This window comes from Eubalaena glacialis, chromosome 8 (genome assembly GCF_028564815.1).
Source record: "Eubalaena glacialis isolate mEubGla1 chromosome 8, mEubGla1.1.hap2.+ XY, whole genome shotgun sequence".
Taxonomy (NCBI): Eukaryota; Metazoa; Chordata; class Mammalia; order Artiodactyla; family Balaenidae; genus Eubalaena; species Eubalaena glacialis.
In genome coordinates this window covers 113,930,563-113,948,883 of record NC_083723.1, presented here as the reverse complement: position 1 = coordinate 113,948,883, position 18,321 = coordinate 113,930,563, and the positions used below count along the sequence as shown (strand labels likewise).

General features: G+C 41.5%; 1 protein-coding gene across 2 annotated transcripts in view; it reads left to right on the top strand.

Moving 5' to 3' along the window:
* KIAA1549 (KIAA1549 ortholog) overlaps positions 1-18,321 on the top strand; it is a 161,021-nt gene that overhangs the window by 86,357 nt on the left and 56,343 nt on the right. For both annotated transcript variants that reach the window (XM_061198794.1, XM_061198793.1), the window contains exons 7-10: positions 762-821; positions 2,019-2,167; positions 9,513-9,690; positions 12,456-12,640. In XM_061198794.1, the coding sequence (XP_061054777.1) occupies positions 762-821; positions 2,019-2,167; positions 9,513-9,690; positions 12,456-12,640 (572 nt within the window). The remainder of the gene's footprint in view (positions 1-761; positions 822-2,018; positions 2,168-9,512; positions 9,691-12,455; positions 12,641-18,321) is intronic.

The window sequence follows — 18,321 nt, the reverse complement described above, 5'->3', positions numbered from 1 at the left end:
CAAAAGGAGTGAGGTTCACTGTGTGTACACTTAAAAAGAAAAAAGAAACAGAAATGAAAACAAACAAAACCTTCCTTCCTGGTGGAATCGATTTAATTCACAGTACAAATGGAGTGGGGGTAGGGGAAACGTTTACTTCAAAACGTTTAAAATACAGTAGATTCCCCCCCAAATACAGTAGATTCCAGAGTTGAAGTCAGGCAAAAAAGATATCAAATTCTTTTTCAGAATGGAGCAGCCAGAAGGTTTAATGATTCTTGTATTTTCGTGTACTGTTAATCAAATGGAAAGGAATAACTTGTAAAATGCAAAAGTAGACAGGGGTAAAATTGTTGTTTACAAATAGCAACTTTCAATGATAGATAGAAGATTGTCACTTTACCCTGCCTGAGTCATTGCTGGGAAATTCCAGGGCTCTGAGGAGCACGGTGTGAAAAATTCATTGCTCTGGAACAATGACATTTCAAGGGGAACTTACGGGTGAGCTCTCTGTGAAGTAGTGTCCCATCCTGTTACTTGAGTAAGCCCTTTCTTTCTTTTTCTCCCTCTTCCTCCCGGAGACTAAGGTGCTCAGGACCCTCCCAGTGACCCTGCCTTCCCGCCAGCCTGGCAGTTTGTTCGTCCATAGGCAGAGCTAATTAGTGTAGGAGAGGCAGTGTGCTGTGACTTACCCAGCACTCCCTAGAACACTCACCTTTCTGACTGTTGCAAACAGGTTTTTTACGTATCTTTCTCCCTTTCTCACCCTTTCCATTTTATAGCCTTCCAGTACCCGCAGCTTAACTTATCGCAGTTGTTGAAGTCCTCTTGGGTAAGAACAGGTATGTTTAACTTACGTAATGTTTTTGGGAACTGTAAGAGTGAGAAGTCTGTGGGGGAGTATTGAGAAGGATACTGCCTTTCCTGTTTCTGAGTCCTAAATTCAGGGCAAAATGTACCTTAGGTTCTTGGCAAAGAATGAATGAGAAAGGGATTCAAATTTGGCTCTGGGAATGTGTCCCACTGAGTTACGGCACAAAAAGGATTGGCTTTCTTTAAAATTCATACATCAAGTCCAGGGCAAAGTCTAACAGGAATTGACAATCTTCTGAGCAGAATAGGACAAGGTTCTGAAGCAAGGAACTCTTTTTTTTCCTAAAAGCCTCATATGTCTGGTTTTATAAGGACAAATAAGGTAACTTGGTGAGCCAATAAGAAGCACGTTTTAAAGTCTTGTGGGCCTGGGTCAGATATTTACAGCTATGGCGTTGCAAATAAAGGCTTTCTAACTTGGTATGCAGAAGTGTAAAAGATAGTTGGTTGCTCAGCGGCTACCCAGCATGTAAGCAGCATAGTGAGTAAGCAACTGGTCGTGGGGAGGAAACTTGTAGAATGGGGATAGTCACCACTGACAGGTTCCCGGACCCTGCCAGCTCTCGTTGCTTCACATACAACATCCCATATAAAGGCCCCACCTCTTTGCATGGTACAGTGGCCTTATTTTCCAGATAATTTTCATAGTGGTTAAGTGACTTGCCCGTGGTCCTATCTCAAAGGGGATTTGAGCCAGTTCTGGCTGGAAAGCGCAAGCTTTTTTCTCCCGTAAAGGCTGACAAGATGTTGTCTGTTTAGATAATCTAGATGTCTGAAGACAGGGCCTCCTTATCTCGAGTCAGTTAATGAGTCTAAATTTTGAGTCAAGATAAGATATGAACTCAAACCATTTCCAGAAATTTTGAAATAAGTGCAGACAAAACGTTTGATCTTGTGTAGGAGCTCTGAGCTCCAAAGCTCCTGCACTGCTGAGCTCCTGGGACTTCTGGCCACCGGTCTTTGTAGACTTTAGAGATAAGACCCGTGGGCTACCCTCCCTGGACTCTCCCGCACCCCGTTCAGCTTGCCTCTTTCCCCTTTTAATGTCTCCTCTCTGGGAACTGGCATTTTATAGTAATCCTGTGTTAATTTCTCTTGTGCATACATCCTTTTCTCTCCACTGCCAACTTGTTTTGGGGCCTGTGTGTGTTTCTCCTTAAATGTAGTCCTCCTGGGTGTTGTCGAGAAGCAGCTCCAGAATGAAGTGTTTCAAGCTGAGATGGAGCGCAAACTGGCCCAGCTGCTCAGCGAAGTTTCCACCAGAAGGCGGATGTGGAGAAGGGCTACCATCGCTGCTGGGAACAGCCTGGTACAGGTAAGAAGAAGAAGGCCAAAGGAGTGGGGAGGGGAAGGAGAGAGAGCCGTCTAAAAATGGGCTGTATTTTCACGCAGATGGAAAATGCCAGGAGAAAATGCTACTACATAGACTGATTGCTATCGTAGGCAGCCACTGACTGTGTCAGCATTTCAGTTCCACTGGAGTCTAGACAGATGTTTCCTGAGTGCTTAGTAAGGGTCCGTACTGCAAATGGCCTTGTGAGGACCACAGCAAAAGAATACATAAGTGGGTTGCCGTACCACTGGATGACCTGATTTTTCAAAGAGTAGTTTTTTAATTACCAAAAATGTAGTCAGTTCTATGGAATGGTAAGCATTATTGATAGCGTCATAGAGACAAATCGTTCAGCTGGAAGAGACCTTGAGAGGCCGGAAAGAGGAAAATGTTCTGCCCTCTATTCCAGCACTCTGTCCTCTCTGCCTCCTGCCAGCCCTGCTTGTCTCATGTTACCCAAATTGCCTTCACTACATAAACTGGCAGAAAGTTACAAATGACAGATTCATTTGAATCCCAAAGTGACCCCTTTAAAAATGCACACACTCAGAGAGAGCTGGAGGTTGGGCTGTAATTTCTTCCCATCTCCATGTGAATTACGTTATTTTGGATTTTTTTCTCTACCAAATGCTGACTTGTAGAGCTAGGAAGAGGGGATATTTAGAGCTATGGTGTTTTAGAGACAAGAAGCCAGGGTGAAACCCTGGTGTGCAGGGGTGGGGAGGTTGGTGGTTTAGAGGCTTTAGAGAGAGAGATGTGAAGCTGACACTGGGTAGGGGAGCTGGGCAGTTTGTGGAGAGCTGGCATCAGCATCATCCCTCAACCCTTTTACCAAGTTTTCCCCTGTAAGTGTTACTCTTTATTTTCCTTCCCAGAAAGGTGGTTGTTAGGTTTCTAAAATAGTTCCTTTGCCGGATGCAGTAGAATATAGAGAAATTTAAAAACTCATTAAAAAACTGAGAGCAATATTAAACAAATAACTATAAAACTAAGAATAAAAATGAAAATGAATTATAAAAGCCTTGCTTTATTTAGCAGCTCTGGGTGGAGGTTAATTTATGCACATAAAACAGTTATAGAGTACCGTAAAACTACAGAATGAGATGCTTGATTAGCTCTGCAAGTTCCCTGAGATAGAAATGCGGGATTCATGGAAGTTAACCAAGCCATCCCAGACTAACGGTGCCATCTGATGGATTGCTTAGAAACCGTGCCCTACGTCTCTTCCCCTTTAGAATGACCAAACACGAAGATGTAGATAAGAATTTATTTACAGCAGTACAGGACTCTTCATCAAAACATAATGTGTAAAAGTTAAAGTATTGGAACAACCTAAATGTCCAGCAATTGGAGAATGGGCAAAACAATTGTAGTGAAATCTTTATATGTTGGAAAATCCCATTATCATTTTTTTTTTAATTAGTGAGGGAATATAGAAAAAAGCTCAAGTGAAGAGAGGCTACAAAAGAATGTGTGCAATATATCCAAATATTAATATACAAATCATGAAAAAAATAACAGGAGGAAATATGCCAAAATGCTTACAATGATTTTCTTTGATTGAATTTCAGGGGATTTTTGTTTTATTCTTTATAGTTATTTTTCATGTTTTTCAAAATTTCTCCAATGAGCATATAGTTTGTATAGTGAACACGTGATTTTAATCAGAAAATATTTTTAAAAATGAAATTGAAAATGTTGCCCCAAATGATGACTCCATCATACCATGGTTTTATGGATTCTAGATATGAATCTGATAAGAAGTCATCTAGAAAGGATGCTGGGATTAGATTTTACTGACTGTTACTTTCAGATTGGAGAAGCTTATAGAATTTTTTTAAAAAAATATTTGTTTATTTGGCTGTGTTGAGTCTTAGTTGCGGCATGTGGGATCTAGTTCCCTGACCAGGGATCTGACCCGGGCCCCCTGCTTTGGGAGCGTGGAGTCTTAGCCACTGAACCACCAGGGAAGTCCCTAGAATCTTTACTCAAGGTGGCTATCACTGGATATTTGGGTATATGGTTTCTGCAAGAAGAAGCATTTCTAAGACTTATCAGAACTTTAAAATGGAATAAATAGGCATGTAGGTGGAGGGACAGGTGGATATAATCTATTGCTTTTCAGTAGCCCTTTATAGTATTCCATTCTGAAGGCTAATAAAAATTAACCACTGCAGCACAGTTCCAAGGAAAGAAGTAGGTGGTTAGGGAGCAGAAGTGGTCAAGGAACTAGCCTAGAAACAGCAAACAGAGGGCTGGACAGGTGAACCGTTCTCAAGATATAGAGTTGTAAAGAACAGATTCTCCAGGGATGAGAGTTTGGACCTGTGTTAAGGATCTTTATACATGATCTGGAAGTAGACGTTCACAATGAAATCGTGAAATAGTTGACTTGCCAGATGTTTCCAGTGGTGAAGAAGGAGGCCAGCAGCTGTGTCCAGAACACAGGGCACTATTACAGTTCTGTACGTGTGGCTAGAAAAGTAGCAGCTGCATTTTGCCAATGGCAAATGTAGAGACCAAACATTCAAATTACGTGTACAAAATAGAGGGCTTGGAGTTATCGTTGATCTTTCTCTTGGAACGTCAGTCCACCATTTTGCTGCAGTCTAAAAGGGGCCATAAAGTTGTTGCATATTACTAAGAGAAATAGCAACAAAATAGAAAGCTATATTTATGCAAAACTGTGATATATCAAGTGTACTAGATTCTAAAGTACTAACGTAAGAGTACTTCACTGTTAACACCAGAGACATACAAATTTTGGGACAAATCAGAGTACTGTTTGACCCAGCAGATTATGAATTTATGAAATTTTTTCCAGCTTGATTGTGATTTAATTGACAGATAACATTGTGTAGGTTTAAAGTGTACGGTGTGATTATTTGATATATGTATATATTGTGAAATGATTACCACAATAAGATAACATATCCATCGCTCACATAGTTATCTTTTGTGTGTGTGTGGTGAGAACTTTTTTTAATAATTTTTTAAAAATTTATTTTTATTTATTTATGGCTGTGTTGGGTCTTCGTTTCTGTGCGAGGGGTTTCTTCTAGTTGTGGCAAGCGGGGGCCACTCTTCATCGCGGTGCGCGGGCCTCTCACTATCGCGGCCTCTTGTTGCGGAGCACAGGCTCCAGACGCGGAGGCTCAGTAATCGCGGCTCATGGGCCCAGTTGCTCCACGGCATGTGGGATCTTCCCAGACCAGGGCACGAACCCGTGTCCCCTGCATTGGCAGGCAGATTCTCAACCACTGCGCCACCAGGGCAGCCCTGGTGAGAACTTTTAAGATCTACTTTCTTAGCAGATTTCAAGTATGCAATACAGTATTGTTAACTATAGTCACCATGCTGTACTTTAGATCCCCAGAACTTTATGGCTGGAAGTGTACCCCCTTTGACCACCATCATCCATTTCCCTTACTCTCCACCCCTGGCAACCACCAGTACACTCTTTCTGTGAGTTTGGCTTTTTTAGATTCCACATATGTGTGAGATCATACAGTATTTGTCTTTTTCTGTTGGACTTATTTCACTTAGCATAATGCCTTCAAGGTTCATCCTATGTAGTTGCAAATGACAGGATTTTCTTCTTTTTTATGGATGAATAATATTCCATTGTGTGTGTACGTGTGAGTATGTATCATGTATCATATCACATTTTCTTTATCCATTTGTCCATAGATGGACAGCTAGGATTTTTCCATGTCCTGCCTCTTGTAAATAATGCTACAGTGAACATGGGGTGCAGATATCTTTTCAAGATAGTGATTTCATTTCCTTTGGAAATCCCAGAAGTGGAATTGTTGGTCCATATGCTAGTTCTAGTTTTAAATTTTTGAGGAACCTCCATACTATTTTCCATAGTGGCTGTACCAGTTTACATTTCCACCAACAGTGCATGAGGGTTCCCTTTTCTCTACATCCTCACCACCACTTATCTCCTGTCCTTTTGATAATAGCCATTCTAACAGGTGTGAGGTGGCATCTCACTGTGGTTTTGATTTGCATTTCCCTGATGATTAGTGATGTTGAGTACCTTTTCATGTACCTGTTGGCCATTTCTGTATCTTTGGAAAAATGTCTGTTCAGATCCTATGCCCATATGTTACTCAGACTTTTTGCTATTGAGTTATATGAGTTCCTTAATATATTTTGGATATTAACCCCTCATCAAATAATGATTTGTAAGTATTTTCTCCCATTTCATAGGTTGCCTCGTCATTTTGTTGATTGTTTCTTTTGCTGTACAGAAGCTTTTTAGTTTGATGTAGTCCCATTTGTTTATTTTTGCTTTGTTGCTTGTGCTTTGGGTGTCTTATCCAAAAAATCATTGCCAAGACGAATGTCAAGGAGCTTTTGCCGTATGTTTTCTTGTAGGAGTTTTATGGTTTTAGGTGTTTCCATTTGGAGTTAATTTTTGTGAGTAAGATGGTGTCCAATTTCATTCTTTTGGATGTGAATATCTAGTTTTCCCAGCAACATTTATTGAAGAGACTATCTTTTCCCCATTGAGTATTCTTGGCTCCTTTGTCACCAGGGTCTTTTGTGGTTCCATATGAATTTTAGGATTGTTTATTTCTGTAAAAAAATGCCATTGGAATGTTGATAGGGATTGCATTGAATCTATAGATAGCTTTGGATAGTATGGACATTTTACAGTATTAATTCTTTTGATCCATGAACATGGGATGTATTTTCATTTATTTGTGTGTTCTTCAGTTTCTTTCATCATGTCTTATAGATTTCAGTATACAGATCTTTACCTCCTTTGTTAAATTTATTTCTAAATAGTTTATTCTTTTTGAGGCTATTGTGAGTGGGACTGTTTGTTTCTTTTTCAGATACTTTGTTATTAGTATATAGAAATACAACTGATTTCTGTATGTTTATTTTATATCCTGCAACTTTACTGAATTCATTTATTCATTCTAGTAGTTTTTTGGTGGAGTCTTTAGGGTTTTCTATATATAAGATCATGTTATCTGCAAACAGATGGTTTTACTTCTTCCTTTTCAATTTGGATGCCTTTTATTTCTTTTTCTTGCCTGATTGCTCTGGCTAGGATTTCTAGTAATGTGTTGAATAGGAATAGTGAGAGTGGACAGTCTCTTCTTATTCCTGATCATAAAGGAAAAGCTTTCAACCTTTCACCATTGAGTACAGTGTTAGCTGTGGGTTTGTCATATATGGCCTTTTCTATGTAGAGGTATGTTCCTTCTATACTCAATTTGTTGAGAGTTTTTATCATGAATGGATGTTGAATTTTGTCAAATGCTTTTTTTGCATCTGTTGATATGATCATGTGGTTTTTATCTTTCATTTATTAATGTGATGTATCACATTTATTGATTTGCATATGTTGATGAATCTCACTTGATCATGGTACGTGATCCTTATAATATGCTGTTGAATTTGATTTGCTAATGTTTTGTTGAGAATTTTTGCATCTGTATTCCTTAGAGATATTGGCCTGTAGTTTTCTTTTTTTATAGTGTCTTTACCTGGCTTTGGTATTAAGGTAATGTTAGTGTCATAAAATGAATTTGAGAGTGTTTCCGCCTCTTCAATTTTTAGGACAATTTTGAGGATTGGCATTAATTCTTCTTTAAATCATTGGTAGAATTCATCAGTGAAACCATCTGGTCCTGGGCTTTTCTTTGCTGGGAAGTTTGTAATTACTGATTTAATTTCCTTACTCATTATTGGTCTGTTCAGGTTTTCTAGTTCATCATGATCCAGTCTTGGTAGGGTGTATATGGCTAGGAATTTATCCATTTCTTCTAGGTTGTCAAATTTGTTGGCATGTAATGTTCATAGTAGTCTCTTTTGATCCTTTGTATTTCTGTGGTATCTGATGTAATGTCTTCTCTTTCATTTATAGTTTTTGAGTCCTATCTCTTTTTATTGGTTAGTCTAGCTAAATTGTCAATTTTGTTTATCTTTTCAAAGAACCAACTCTTAGTTTTGTTAATCTCTTCTATTGTTTTCCTATTCTCTATTTCATTTATTTCCATGCTAGTCTTTATTATTTCCTCCCTTCTGCTAACTTTGGGCCAAGTTTGTTTTTCTTTTTTCTAGTTTCTTGAGGTGTAATGTTAGGTTATTTATTTGAGATCTTTCTTTTTTCTTGATTTCATTTATAGCTGTAAACTTTCCTCTTATAAGTGCTTTTGATGCATCCTGTAAGTTTTTATATGTTGTGTTTCCATTTTCATTTGTCTCAAGATATTTTTAAAATTTCCCTTTTGATTTTTTTTTTTTTTTTTTTGGTTCACTGGTTGTTCAGGAGTGTGTTGTTTAATTTCCAAGTATTGGTGAATTTTCCAGCTTTCCTTCTATTATTGATTATAGTTTCATACTGTTGTGGTCAGAAAAGATACTTGATATAATTTCTGTCTTTTTGGAATTGTTGAGACTTGTTTTGTGGCCTAACATATGATCTGTCCTAGAAAATGTTCCATGTGCATGTGAGAAGAATGTGTATTGTGTTGCTACTGGATAGAATGTTCTATATGTTTGTTAGGTTCATTTGGTCTATAGCATTGTTCAAATCTGCTGTTTCCTTAATGATTCCTGTCTAGATGATCTATCCCTTTTTGAGAGTGGGATATTAAAGAATTTATGAGATTTATCATTTCAAGAGCAGTGGTTCTCACCTGGGGATGATTTTGCCTCCCAGGGTACATTTGGCAATGTCTGGAGACATTTTTGGTTGTCACAACTGGTGAGGAAGGACATGGCTGTTGCTACTGGCCTTGAGGGAGTAGAGGGCAGAGATGCTGCTAAACATTCTACTATACTTGGGATAGTCCCCCACATCAAAGAATTATCTGGATCAAAAATGGCAATAGTACTAAGGTTGAGAAACCCTGCCCTAGAAGAACAGGGAGAAAATGCTAATAGATTTGAGAAAGGATTGGCTAGAACCATCAATAGTTTCAGAGAACCAGGGATGTACCTAACCATTATGGTTGATGTTGTGAGGACAACAGTGCCCTCCCATGACCTGTTGGAGCTGGTTGATGGCGATTCTAGGCTGGACTTGGTATGTTCTGTGTACCCTGCTTGCCCCTTTGTCTCAGAGAAGACTTCAAGCAAGACAAAGCACATTTGTTATTCTGCACAGAGGAACTTTCATTTTGACTGTTCTTTTTCCCATCAAGAGAGCGTCTTGGGCATTCTGGGATCTTGAATGGTCTAATGACCTTATTAGGGATAGGAATAAATCCTGAGTAAAACAGTCAAGATTGAATGCCCCAAGAAAGGGCATCTGGAAACATGAGCTTCTAAAATGCTGATAGTTTCTGTTATCTTTCAGGTGGTAAATGTGTCAAGGCTCGAGGGAGATGATAATCCCGTGCAGCTCATCTACTTTGTGGAAGATCAAGATGGAGAAAGACTCAGTGCAGTCAAGTCTTCAGATCTGATTAACAAGATAGATATCCAGAGAGCAGCCATCATCTTGGGTTACCGAATTCAAGGAGCTGTTGCCCAACGTAAGTGCGTGAGGCGTGGCCCCTCACAGTCATCTGTGCTGTGCTGGGGTCAAAAGCCAGTCTTTTTCTGACAATAAACTCTGAATTTAAAGCATTCTTATGTGTGCGTAGTAGATATGAGAGGTCAGTCATTAAAATTAATTTGCCAAGACCTTCTTTATTTTGATTGCATGCAGTTGTAGCATTCGCTGTTCTTTTTCCTACCCAGCATTTTATATTCATAGTGTTATAGTGAGTTTTAGTAGCTTGAGTTAACTTTTAATATTTTTCCCCTCCTCCTGTACTATTTAAAAAAATTTTTGTCTTAGGTAAAATAATGTGTTTTCTCTGTATATATTCCAAAATCTTACATGTCATATTTTGAATGTTGATGGGGATAGTGAGTCACGCAGGAAGCTGGGAGGTGCCCTCTGCATTTATTGGCTTCCTTCTGGGTCTTTTAACACAAAGAAGTCCTTGATTCTTACCCTTTTCAATCCTGTTTCTCTCCCACCCTGTCCTCACATCACTCATAATTTAGAAAGAGGTATTTTGATATCTCTTTATTATTGTTGGAAGAGTCTAGGCTCCTGCTCCCCTGGCAATGGCTATTCTCAGTGCCATTTTTCCCCAACTCACAGATTTTGGGTATTTAAAATTAAGAAAAGGAGAGGCATGGAAGAGTATATTTCTCTAAATATACCTTTATGAATCAGACTACTATTTTAATGTGGGTGTTTTTCCTTTATAATCCTGGGAGCAATCCTTGTAAGAGCTCAGAGAAACTTGCTCCCAACAGTAAAGGGATAACTAAATGTTTAGAAGGAATTTAACGTCAGAGAGTGTTGAAAAACTCCCGAGAAACTTCGGCGATGAAGGCAGGTTTTAACAAATGACAGGTTTGAAATTATCCTCCATGATGGAATGTCCTTTGTAAGAGCTATACTTGACCCTGGAAACTAACCAGGATGAGGGCTATGGGCACACTTTCTCCATTTTATAGGTGAGGATGGGAGAGTTGAAGCAAATAACCATTGGTGCTTTGTGTTTGTGTGTTTGAGATATGATTGTATATTAGTGTGTTCTATTTCAAAGCAGTGAGAAAAAAAATAATGAAGCATTTACTTGTACTTCTTCATATATGACATTTCTGACTGTTGGAGAAGTGCCCCACTCCAGCTAAGCACTTCACTTTTTAGAAAAGATTCTTTGCAGTAGGCTCTGGGCACCTTTCAAGACTACTTTCATCTGCTCTTGCACTCCTCTTGCCTCAGTTTCATGCTGAAAACCAACAGTCCTGGGATTGGGAGCCTAAGCCAACACCAGGGCCAGCCCCGAAACAGCTGCGGACTTGATGTCAGGCCCTCGTTTTGACGAGTCACAGGGTTTTACTAGGTTAGAACTAAGAAGAGTACCCAGTTGTCTCAGCTCCTCTGTTTGGTTGTGTCACTCCTATATTGTCAGCTGTTTTCATGCAAAATGAACTCCATATACAAACTATATTCAGGTCAAATGAAAAAATGCAAAATTTTAACACTTTGCCACTTTCTCCATTTCCCACATAGTCTTTGCTTCGTGATTTGTGCTTCTTTCATAGTGCTTGTGCTTGAGAGGGCTTGCTCCCCTCCCTGGTCACTCTCTAAGGGGCCTAAACCCAAACTTAAACCAGCACTAAGCATCTTTTTATTGTTACATCTTTGAGTAAAAACATTCTGATCCCGTAGCACGTGTTAACCGTTATAGGATATGAAAAGAGCGTAAAAGTTAGTCTCTGCCCAGGAAGACTGATATATATTTGAAGAGACAAGGCTTAGAGTCATGACCATATTAATGAGCAAAGTAGTATAGTATATCAGGATGATACATTTATGTAATAAAATGCATTGTAAAAGAATAACGAGGTACCGTTTACAAGACCAAGACAACCAAGGACAAAAGAACTTAGACAAGGGGAATCTAGCGTGGTCATGGAGAGGTCGTTGTGAAGTGGCCCTAACGGATGAGAGAGTTGGGCAGGGAAGGGGGCCATTCTGGTTTTCAGAGCCTGGTGATTGGAACCTGAGCTTTAAGAGGACCAGGGAAGCAGTTTTAAGAAGAGCTGAATCTTGCGAGAGGATGAGTACGGAATGAAGAGGATGAGGGCCCAGAACTGGGAGGCCGGGTTAGGGAGAGGAGCTGGTGAAGGAAATTAAGGAGGACAGAGTAATTGAAGCATGATCGTCCAAGGCCATGAAAGATGAGGGGCTGAGGCAGGGGTGGGAGTGGGGAGGTTGGGGAGTGGAGGATTCAAAATAAGTAAGTTGATTTCATGTAATTTTAAAATTGACAACTGGTATAGCAGTTTCAGTTAAAAGTCATGTTTTAATTGAAGGGTTGAGGGAGAGATCTGGGTAAGGCAGTGCTCACAGACTGCTTACTGGGACTTCTAGTTTTTGGTATGGCAACATTCCTGCAGTGAGAATTTAGGGAGGGACCTGGTAGAATAAACTGGACCTCAGGAGACGTGGAATAAACCTCACTTTGCCACTGAATTAGCCACGTTCCTTTAGACACGTGATGTATGTTACCGTGATTCCTATTGTATTGTAGATGGAACATGTTGTGTTTGTTTACTGCGTCCCATTCCCTGTCATCAGGAGACCATAGTCTCTCCCCAGTTGTCTTGAGCTGAAATGACAGGGACTTTCGGGGTTTCTCACGGAAGAGGGCACATTTACTGCTCAGAAGGGCTGTCCAGTAAAGGAGTGCAGAGGACTCACTGAGAGACCTTTCTTCCTCATCTGCAGCTGTGGACAGGGTGAAGAGGCCGTCCCCTGAGTCCCAGAGCAGCAACCTCTGGGTCATCGTGGGCGTGGTCGTGCCGGTGCTGGTGGTGATAGTGATTGTCATCATCCTCTACTGGAAACTCTGCCGCACGGACAAATTGGACTTTCAGCCTGACACCATGGCCAACATTCAGCAGCGTCAGAAGGTAAGGGACAGACCCCTGCCCCCGCGTTCACGTGAGCGTCTTGTGGACTGGGGTAGGGCAGGTCAGGCTCCTGGTACTGAAGGACAGGGGAGAGAGCTGGTCAGGAAATCTTTTGGCTTTAGTGGTGGTGTCCCTTTGCCTCCATGTTTGCTTAGAAACCCAGGTCTTCTGTAGTATTAAATACATGCCCAGAAAATGAAGCCGTGTAAAGGCTCAGCAATGCTGTGGGCTCTGAGTTCCACTGTGATTTTATTTTTGAGATGTTCAGTTAGAAGATCACATCCATTCTGTGTATGAATTCTGATCTATTTTAACCCTGGATATTTTCAGAGAACAAGAGCCAAGGAAGATTTTCTTTGATCTGTGTATCTATTTCTTTCATACGCAACTCTGCTGGCCGGCTCCTTTATTTTCCATCCAGCATATTGCAAGCCTATTTGTCCACCTTGATCAAGACCACATAATCATTAAAAAATGGTAATACATGCCTTAAACATTTTAACTTTACATATATATATATATATACACACACACACACACACACATATATATATATATATATATATAATTAGTCTTTGACAATCTTTAAAAAAAATTTGGAGTATCAGTCTACCAAAAGGAATTCTGTGTGGTCTTTCTTGTGAAGAAACAACACACATAAGGCATCAGCTGCAGTTTCCAGTTTGGGTTTCTTTAGGGAAGAGCAAAGCAACCTGAGTACAAAATTTTCTAGATTTTTTTCAATATCCCCCCCTCCCACCCTACTCTGCAGTCTTTTAGAGTTAATTCTCCTACTCCTAATTTGACAGCAGTTTCTTTTTTCTTTCTTTTTTTTTTTTTTTAAGCAGCTCCTTTTCCATGTCTTTCCAAGGCATTCAATTTAGTTTTTATGGTAATAGCAGTTCCCTTCTCACACTTAGGTTTCGACAGTTTCTGCAGTATTTGTCACATACAAATTTCAGAGCGAGGACATAGCTTCTTGGTCAGCATCCAGCTCCCCGGTGAGCAAGAACGTGCCAAGTAAGAGAAGAGCTCATTAGGTGCAAACACTGAGCTCAGCACGCAGGTCAGCCACACCCAGGGCGTGGGAAGTGGTGGTCCCGGACTCTGTTTATTAACATGTACCCACTATGGGTCTCACACATTTAGAGGACTCACTCGACTCTAAAAGTTTGCTAAGAAAAAGCAAGCCCGAGGCAGAAGAACAAGAAATAAAGGATCGCCCTATTAACCTTTTAATTTTACTCTGATTTTCTGGGTATAAAAAAATTCTGCACATTATCAACCTAGACCTGATGGATGAAAAAAATAAGTATTATTTTAAAATTCATTTTGTTTGTAAAAGTAAATGAAGAGCATTCTTTTTCTTACAAATTAAGTAAGAAATGCAAAGTTTTTTTTTTTTAATAAATTTATTTATTCATTTATTTAATTTTTTTTTGGCTGCATTGGGTCTTCGCTGCTGCACGTGGGTTTTCTCCAGTTGCTGAGAGTGGGGGCTACTCTTCGTTGTAGTGCGCGGACTTCTCATTGCGGTGGCTTCTCTTGTTGGAGAGCACAGGCTCTAGGCGCGTGGGCTTTAGTAGTTGTGGCACACAGGCTTCAGTGGTTGTGGCTCGCGGGCTTTAGAGCGCAGGCTCAGTAGTGGTGGTGCACGGGCTTAGTTGCTTCGTGGCATGTGGGATCTTCCCGGGCCAGGGCTTGAACCCGTGTCCCCTGCATTGGCAGGCGGATTCTTAACCACTGCGCCACCAGGGAAGCCCCCAGAAATGCAAACTCTTGATTAAATTGCAAGCTTATGGTTACCCAGTATTTTGGAAGCAGTTTCTACTAAGGTTATATTTATTACCTATCTTCATTTATTATTTACATAGTCTGCTAAGGTCGTTTTGTTGTTAGACTGGTGAATAGCACGGAAAAAACCTGGAAAAAAGTCCTTACTATATACTAAATGATTCACAGTGTGAATTTCATCGTAATGAGATCAACAGAAGGTTTGGAAATGCTTTTGTTCTGGTGAAAGAGTTTTGTTACGGAGAGATTTAACCAGTGTAGATGGTTATATATTTAGGTCAGTAATGTGCCGTGCTTCCTAACATAAACACTCCTGTGGAAGCCCATCCATTGTCTGTTACTTCAGTAAACTATCAGAGGACAGCATCCCTTGAGTTCACAGCAGACTATTCCGCAGGCTTTCGCCTTCTCCCACTTCTACTTCTGAAAGAGTCTCACGTCCCAGATGTTGCTGTACATCAAAATGGACAGTTTCCAATAGAACTTCAAGCCTTTGGAGTCCCTCTTCTGCAAGAGCTGCCTGGATCTGTGCATTCCCTTTTATAGCATCTTTGCAGGAAAGGCCTTCTGCATGGAGGACTCCCTGAGAGAACAGGTGTTTTCTGACCCTGTTATAAGCGTAGCAGGGTCTTTGTTTTGCTGGCAGAGGCACTCACCATATAGATCTTGTCATGTTTTCATAGTAAGAAAATGATGATTTCTATTTAGTTTAAAAATAAATATCTCTACTTCATAAACGTTTCTTCTAAGATTATCTGGCCATAGTGAAGGGCCTCCAGCCTATTCCTTGGGGCACTTTGCAAAGATGCTGTCTTCCCTGTGACTGCGAGAGCTCTTTTTCCTTCTTGTGCGGCTCTGTGTTTTCTCTCTACGCTCTGCTCACCCCGCCCCCTGACGGCACTTCACCACTACTCTCTGAAATCTTCTAGCAAATCCCAGAGCTGCAAACATCTGGAAACGATAAATCTGCTGACCCAAAGTCCACACCCCCTTCTTCTTGTAAGCAGAAGGAAACCTCTTCATATTGTCTGGGAGTAGATTAGTTTTGAAATATGATGAGAGAGGCCATTCTGTCTTATTCTGAAGCAGGGTCTTTTAAAATTTCTAATAATAAAGAAAAAGACCCCTAACCCACGTCTTTCTTTTATCTGTATTCCCTTTAATCTGTAGCCCAAAGGCATCACTTTTTTACTGCTCCCAGTAAAATTGCAGCTTGGACCTGCCTCGCCCTGTTGAGGTTCTATTTAAAGACATGAACGGCATTGGCTAGATGCTGCCGGCCCTGCGGAAACTTGTTCCTTCTGCCGGGGACAGGCCACACCCCCTGGTTGGCCTAGGACCCTGGTTCCTAGCCGGCTGGCACTGTGGGCAGCCAGATGGAGCTGCATCAGCCACTGATGTTCATTCACCAGACGCTGAGCATTCGCTCTCAGCCAAGCAGGGCTGGGCTGGGTGACAAGCACAGATAACACGCGGTCCCTGCCTTTGAGGGCTTTCATAAGGGAGAAGGGCAAGCAGCTAAAAGCTGACACGCAGCAGCGTAAGTCTGTCCAGGGCGCTGAGGGAGTACGGGCAAGGGGCAGCCACCCCTGCGTCTGGAGGTTGAGGAGGTGAAGTGGGCCCAGGCAGGAAGGACAGAGCAGAGGTGAGTGGAAGGAAGGGCGCAGCCAAAACCGAGGCCACAAAAGTAGGCAAGAGCCATTCTTGGAGGGGTTTATGGGACACGTCAGGGGGCGGAGGTGATGCTGTAGGCCCTGGGAGCCACTGAGGGGGTCTCGGGGGCGGGGGGAGGAGCTTGGACACATCTATGTTTGGAACCGCCACTGAAGGGGCTCAGCGGGTTGAAGCGAAGCTCCAAGAGCGTTTCTTCCATCTGGGCCGAGTTCATCTCGTCCCCTTCTGCAAGGATCCTGGTAACAGCTAAAGTGTTGGTGGTTTCCGTGCACCCATGTGATTTGCTGCCGCCTCGGGGCGGGAGAGTCTTGGAGGACTGCTCGCCACCTCCTGGATCTCAGGGTGACCAGCGGCCCCATGCTGGGCTGCCTTGGAGACCCGCAGATGGCAATAGGTCCGCCTTGTCTTCACCTCCTGAATGGAAGCAGCATGGTGGCTGTAGTGACTTTTCACACACCACACCCATCAAATAGCAAGGGTTTAAACAACGGCTCTCTCTTCAAGGCTGCGCGTTTTTATTCAGCCACTTTGGGGATTTGCTCTGTGGTTTCTCTTGTCATCTTAACTGCTCCTTCCCAGGGGTTCAGACTAACCCGAGTACTGGGGACTTCACTCTGTCGTGTTCCATCTGGGTCGCATTATATTTATGGCTTACGTGTTTTAAAATTCATCAGGCGTCTCTCCTGTTACTTGGCTGACCTGCTCTACCAGCCCACCCTGACTTGTCAGCGACATATTCCGAGGAGATACGGACAACGGGGTCTGTCCCTTCTGTGATATATTAAAGAAAGAAGGAACAAAAGAGCCGTCTTTCCTCAGAAAACCTGGGTCCTAATGGGAATATTGAAGGCACTAATGAATTGTGACTCTTTTATAAAATGCTGACTGACTCTTATTCTGCATGTGGAGGCTGGAGGCACAATACAGCCAAACTTAACTCTAGATTTTTTTTAAGACTTGGAAAAACTAGAAAAAGTGTTCCAGAAAATAAGGATGAAACCAAAGGAGCCAATTCCGTAAGTGAGGAGGACAGTGTTTTCTCTAATTTTTTCCTTCTGTGTAGATGGCGTTTGTTTTGTGTGTAAGCAAAAAAACTTCTACTGTTATAAAAGGAGGTGACTCACCCAGCCTGAGAGACGTCAGGGATCTAATGAACGTATTTAAAGATATTAGTCGGGGGGCTTCCCTGGTGGCGCAGTGGTTAAGAATCTACCTGCCAAGGCAGGGGACACGGGTTCGTGCCCTGGTCTGGGAGGATCCCACATGCTGCGGAGCAACTAAGCCCGTGCGCCACAACTACTGAGCCTGCGCTCTCGAGCCCGCAAGCCACAACTACTGAAGCCAGCAGGCCACAACTACTGAGCCCGGGTGCCACAACTACTGAGCCTGCGTGCCACAACTACTGAAGCCCGTGCACCTAGAGCCCGTGCTCCGCAACAAGAGAAGCCACCGCAATGAGAAGCCGACGCACCGCAACGAAGAGTAGCCCCCCGCTCGCCGCAACTAGAAGAAAGCCCGTGCACAGCAATGCAGCCAAAAATAAATTAATATAATATAATAAATAAATAAAAAACATTAAAAAAAACTAACTGCATTTCCATAAAGACAAGCAAAAAAAAAAAAAAAAAAAACTTACCAGAAAAAAAGATATTAGTCAGAATTAACAAAAGCCAGCAGGACTTTAAGGCTATAACAGATGTATATTTCATATGACATCTACCCTTTTCTTGGTTCCCCACAAAATCCAGTAAGTTTGATGCTTCAACTGACCTTTTTGAAATTCATTCAGTCATCAGATATTGTTTGAGGGTCTGCCATGTGTCATGTCCTGTTGCTGAATTACAAAATTTTGTATCTAAATTTATATCTGTAGCTTTATCTGGTCTCTGAGAACTTTCAGCTGACTATATTAACTGCTTGCTGTTTCATTGACCAACAGCAATAACATTGCTGTCAATCTCATTTGCATGGTGCCTTGGCATTTATGAAGCATTTTGACATTGTCAGGGAGGAAGAAATTTCTAGGTTTTCCTGGCTGGTCTACAAATTAAATTGACCTGAGACAGGTTAACAGGAGAAAATCACAGAAAGGTTTAATAACATGTATACATGGGAGAGACCCATGTATAGAACTGAGTAACTCACCAAAATGACCAAAACCCTCACCTTAAATATCACCTTCAGCTAAAGACGAAAGAGGATGTTGGTGGTGG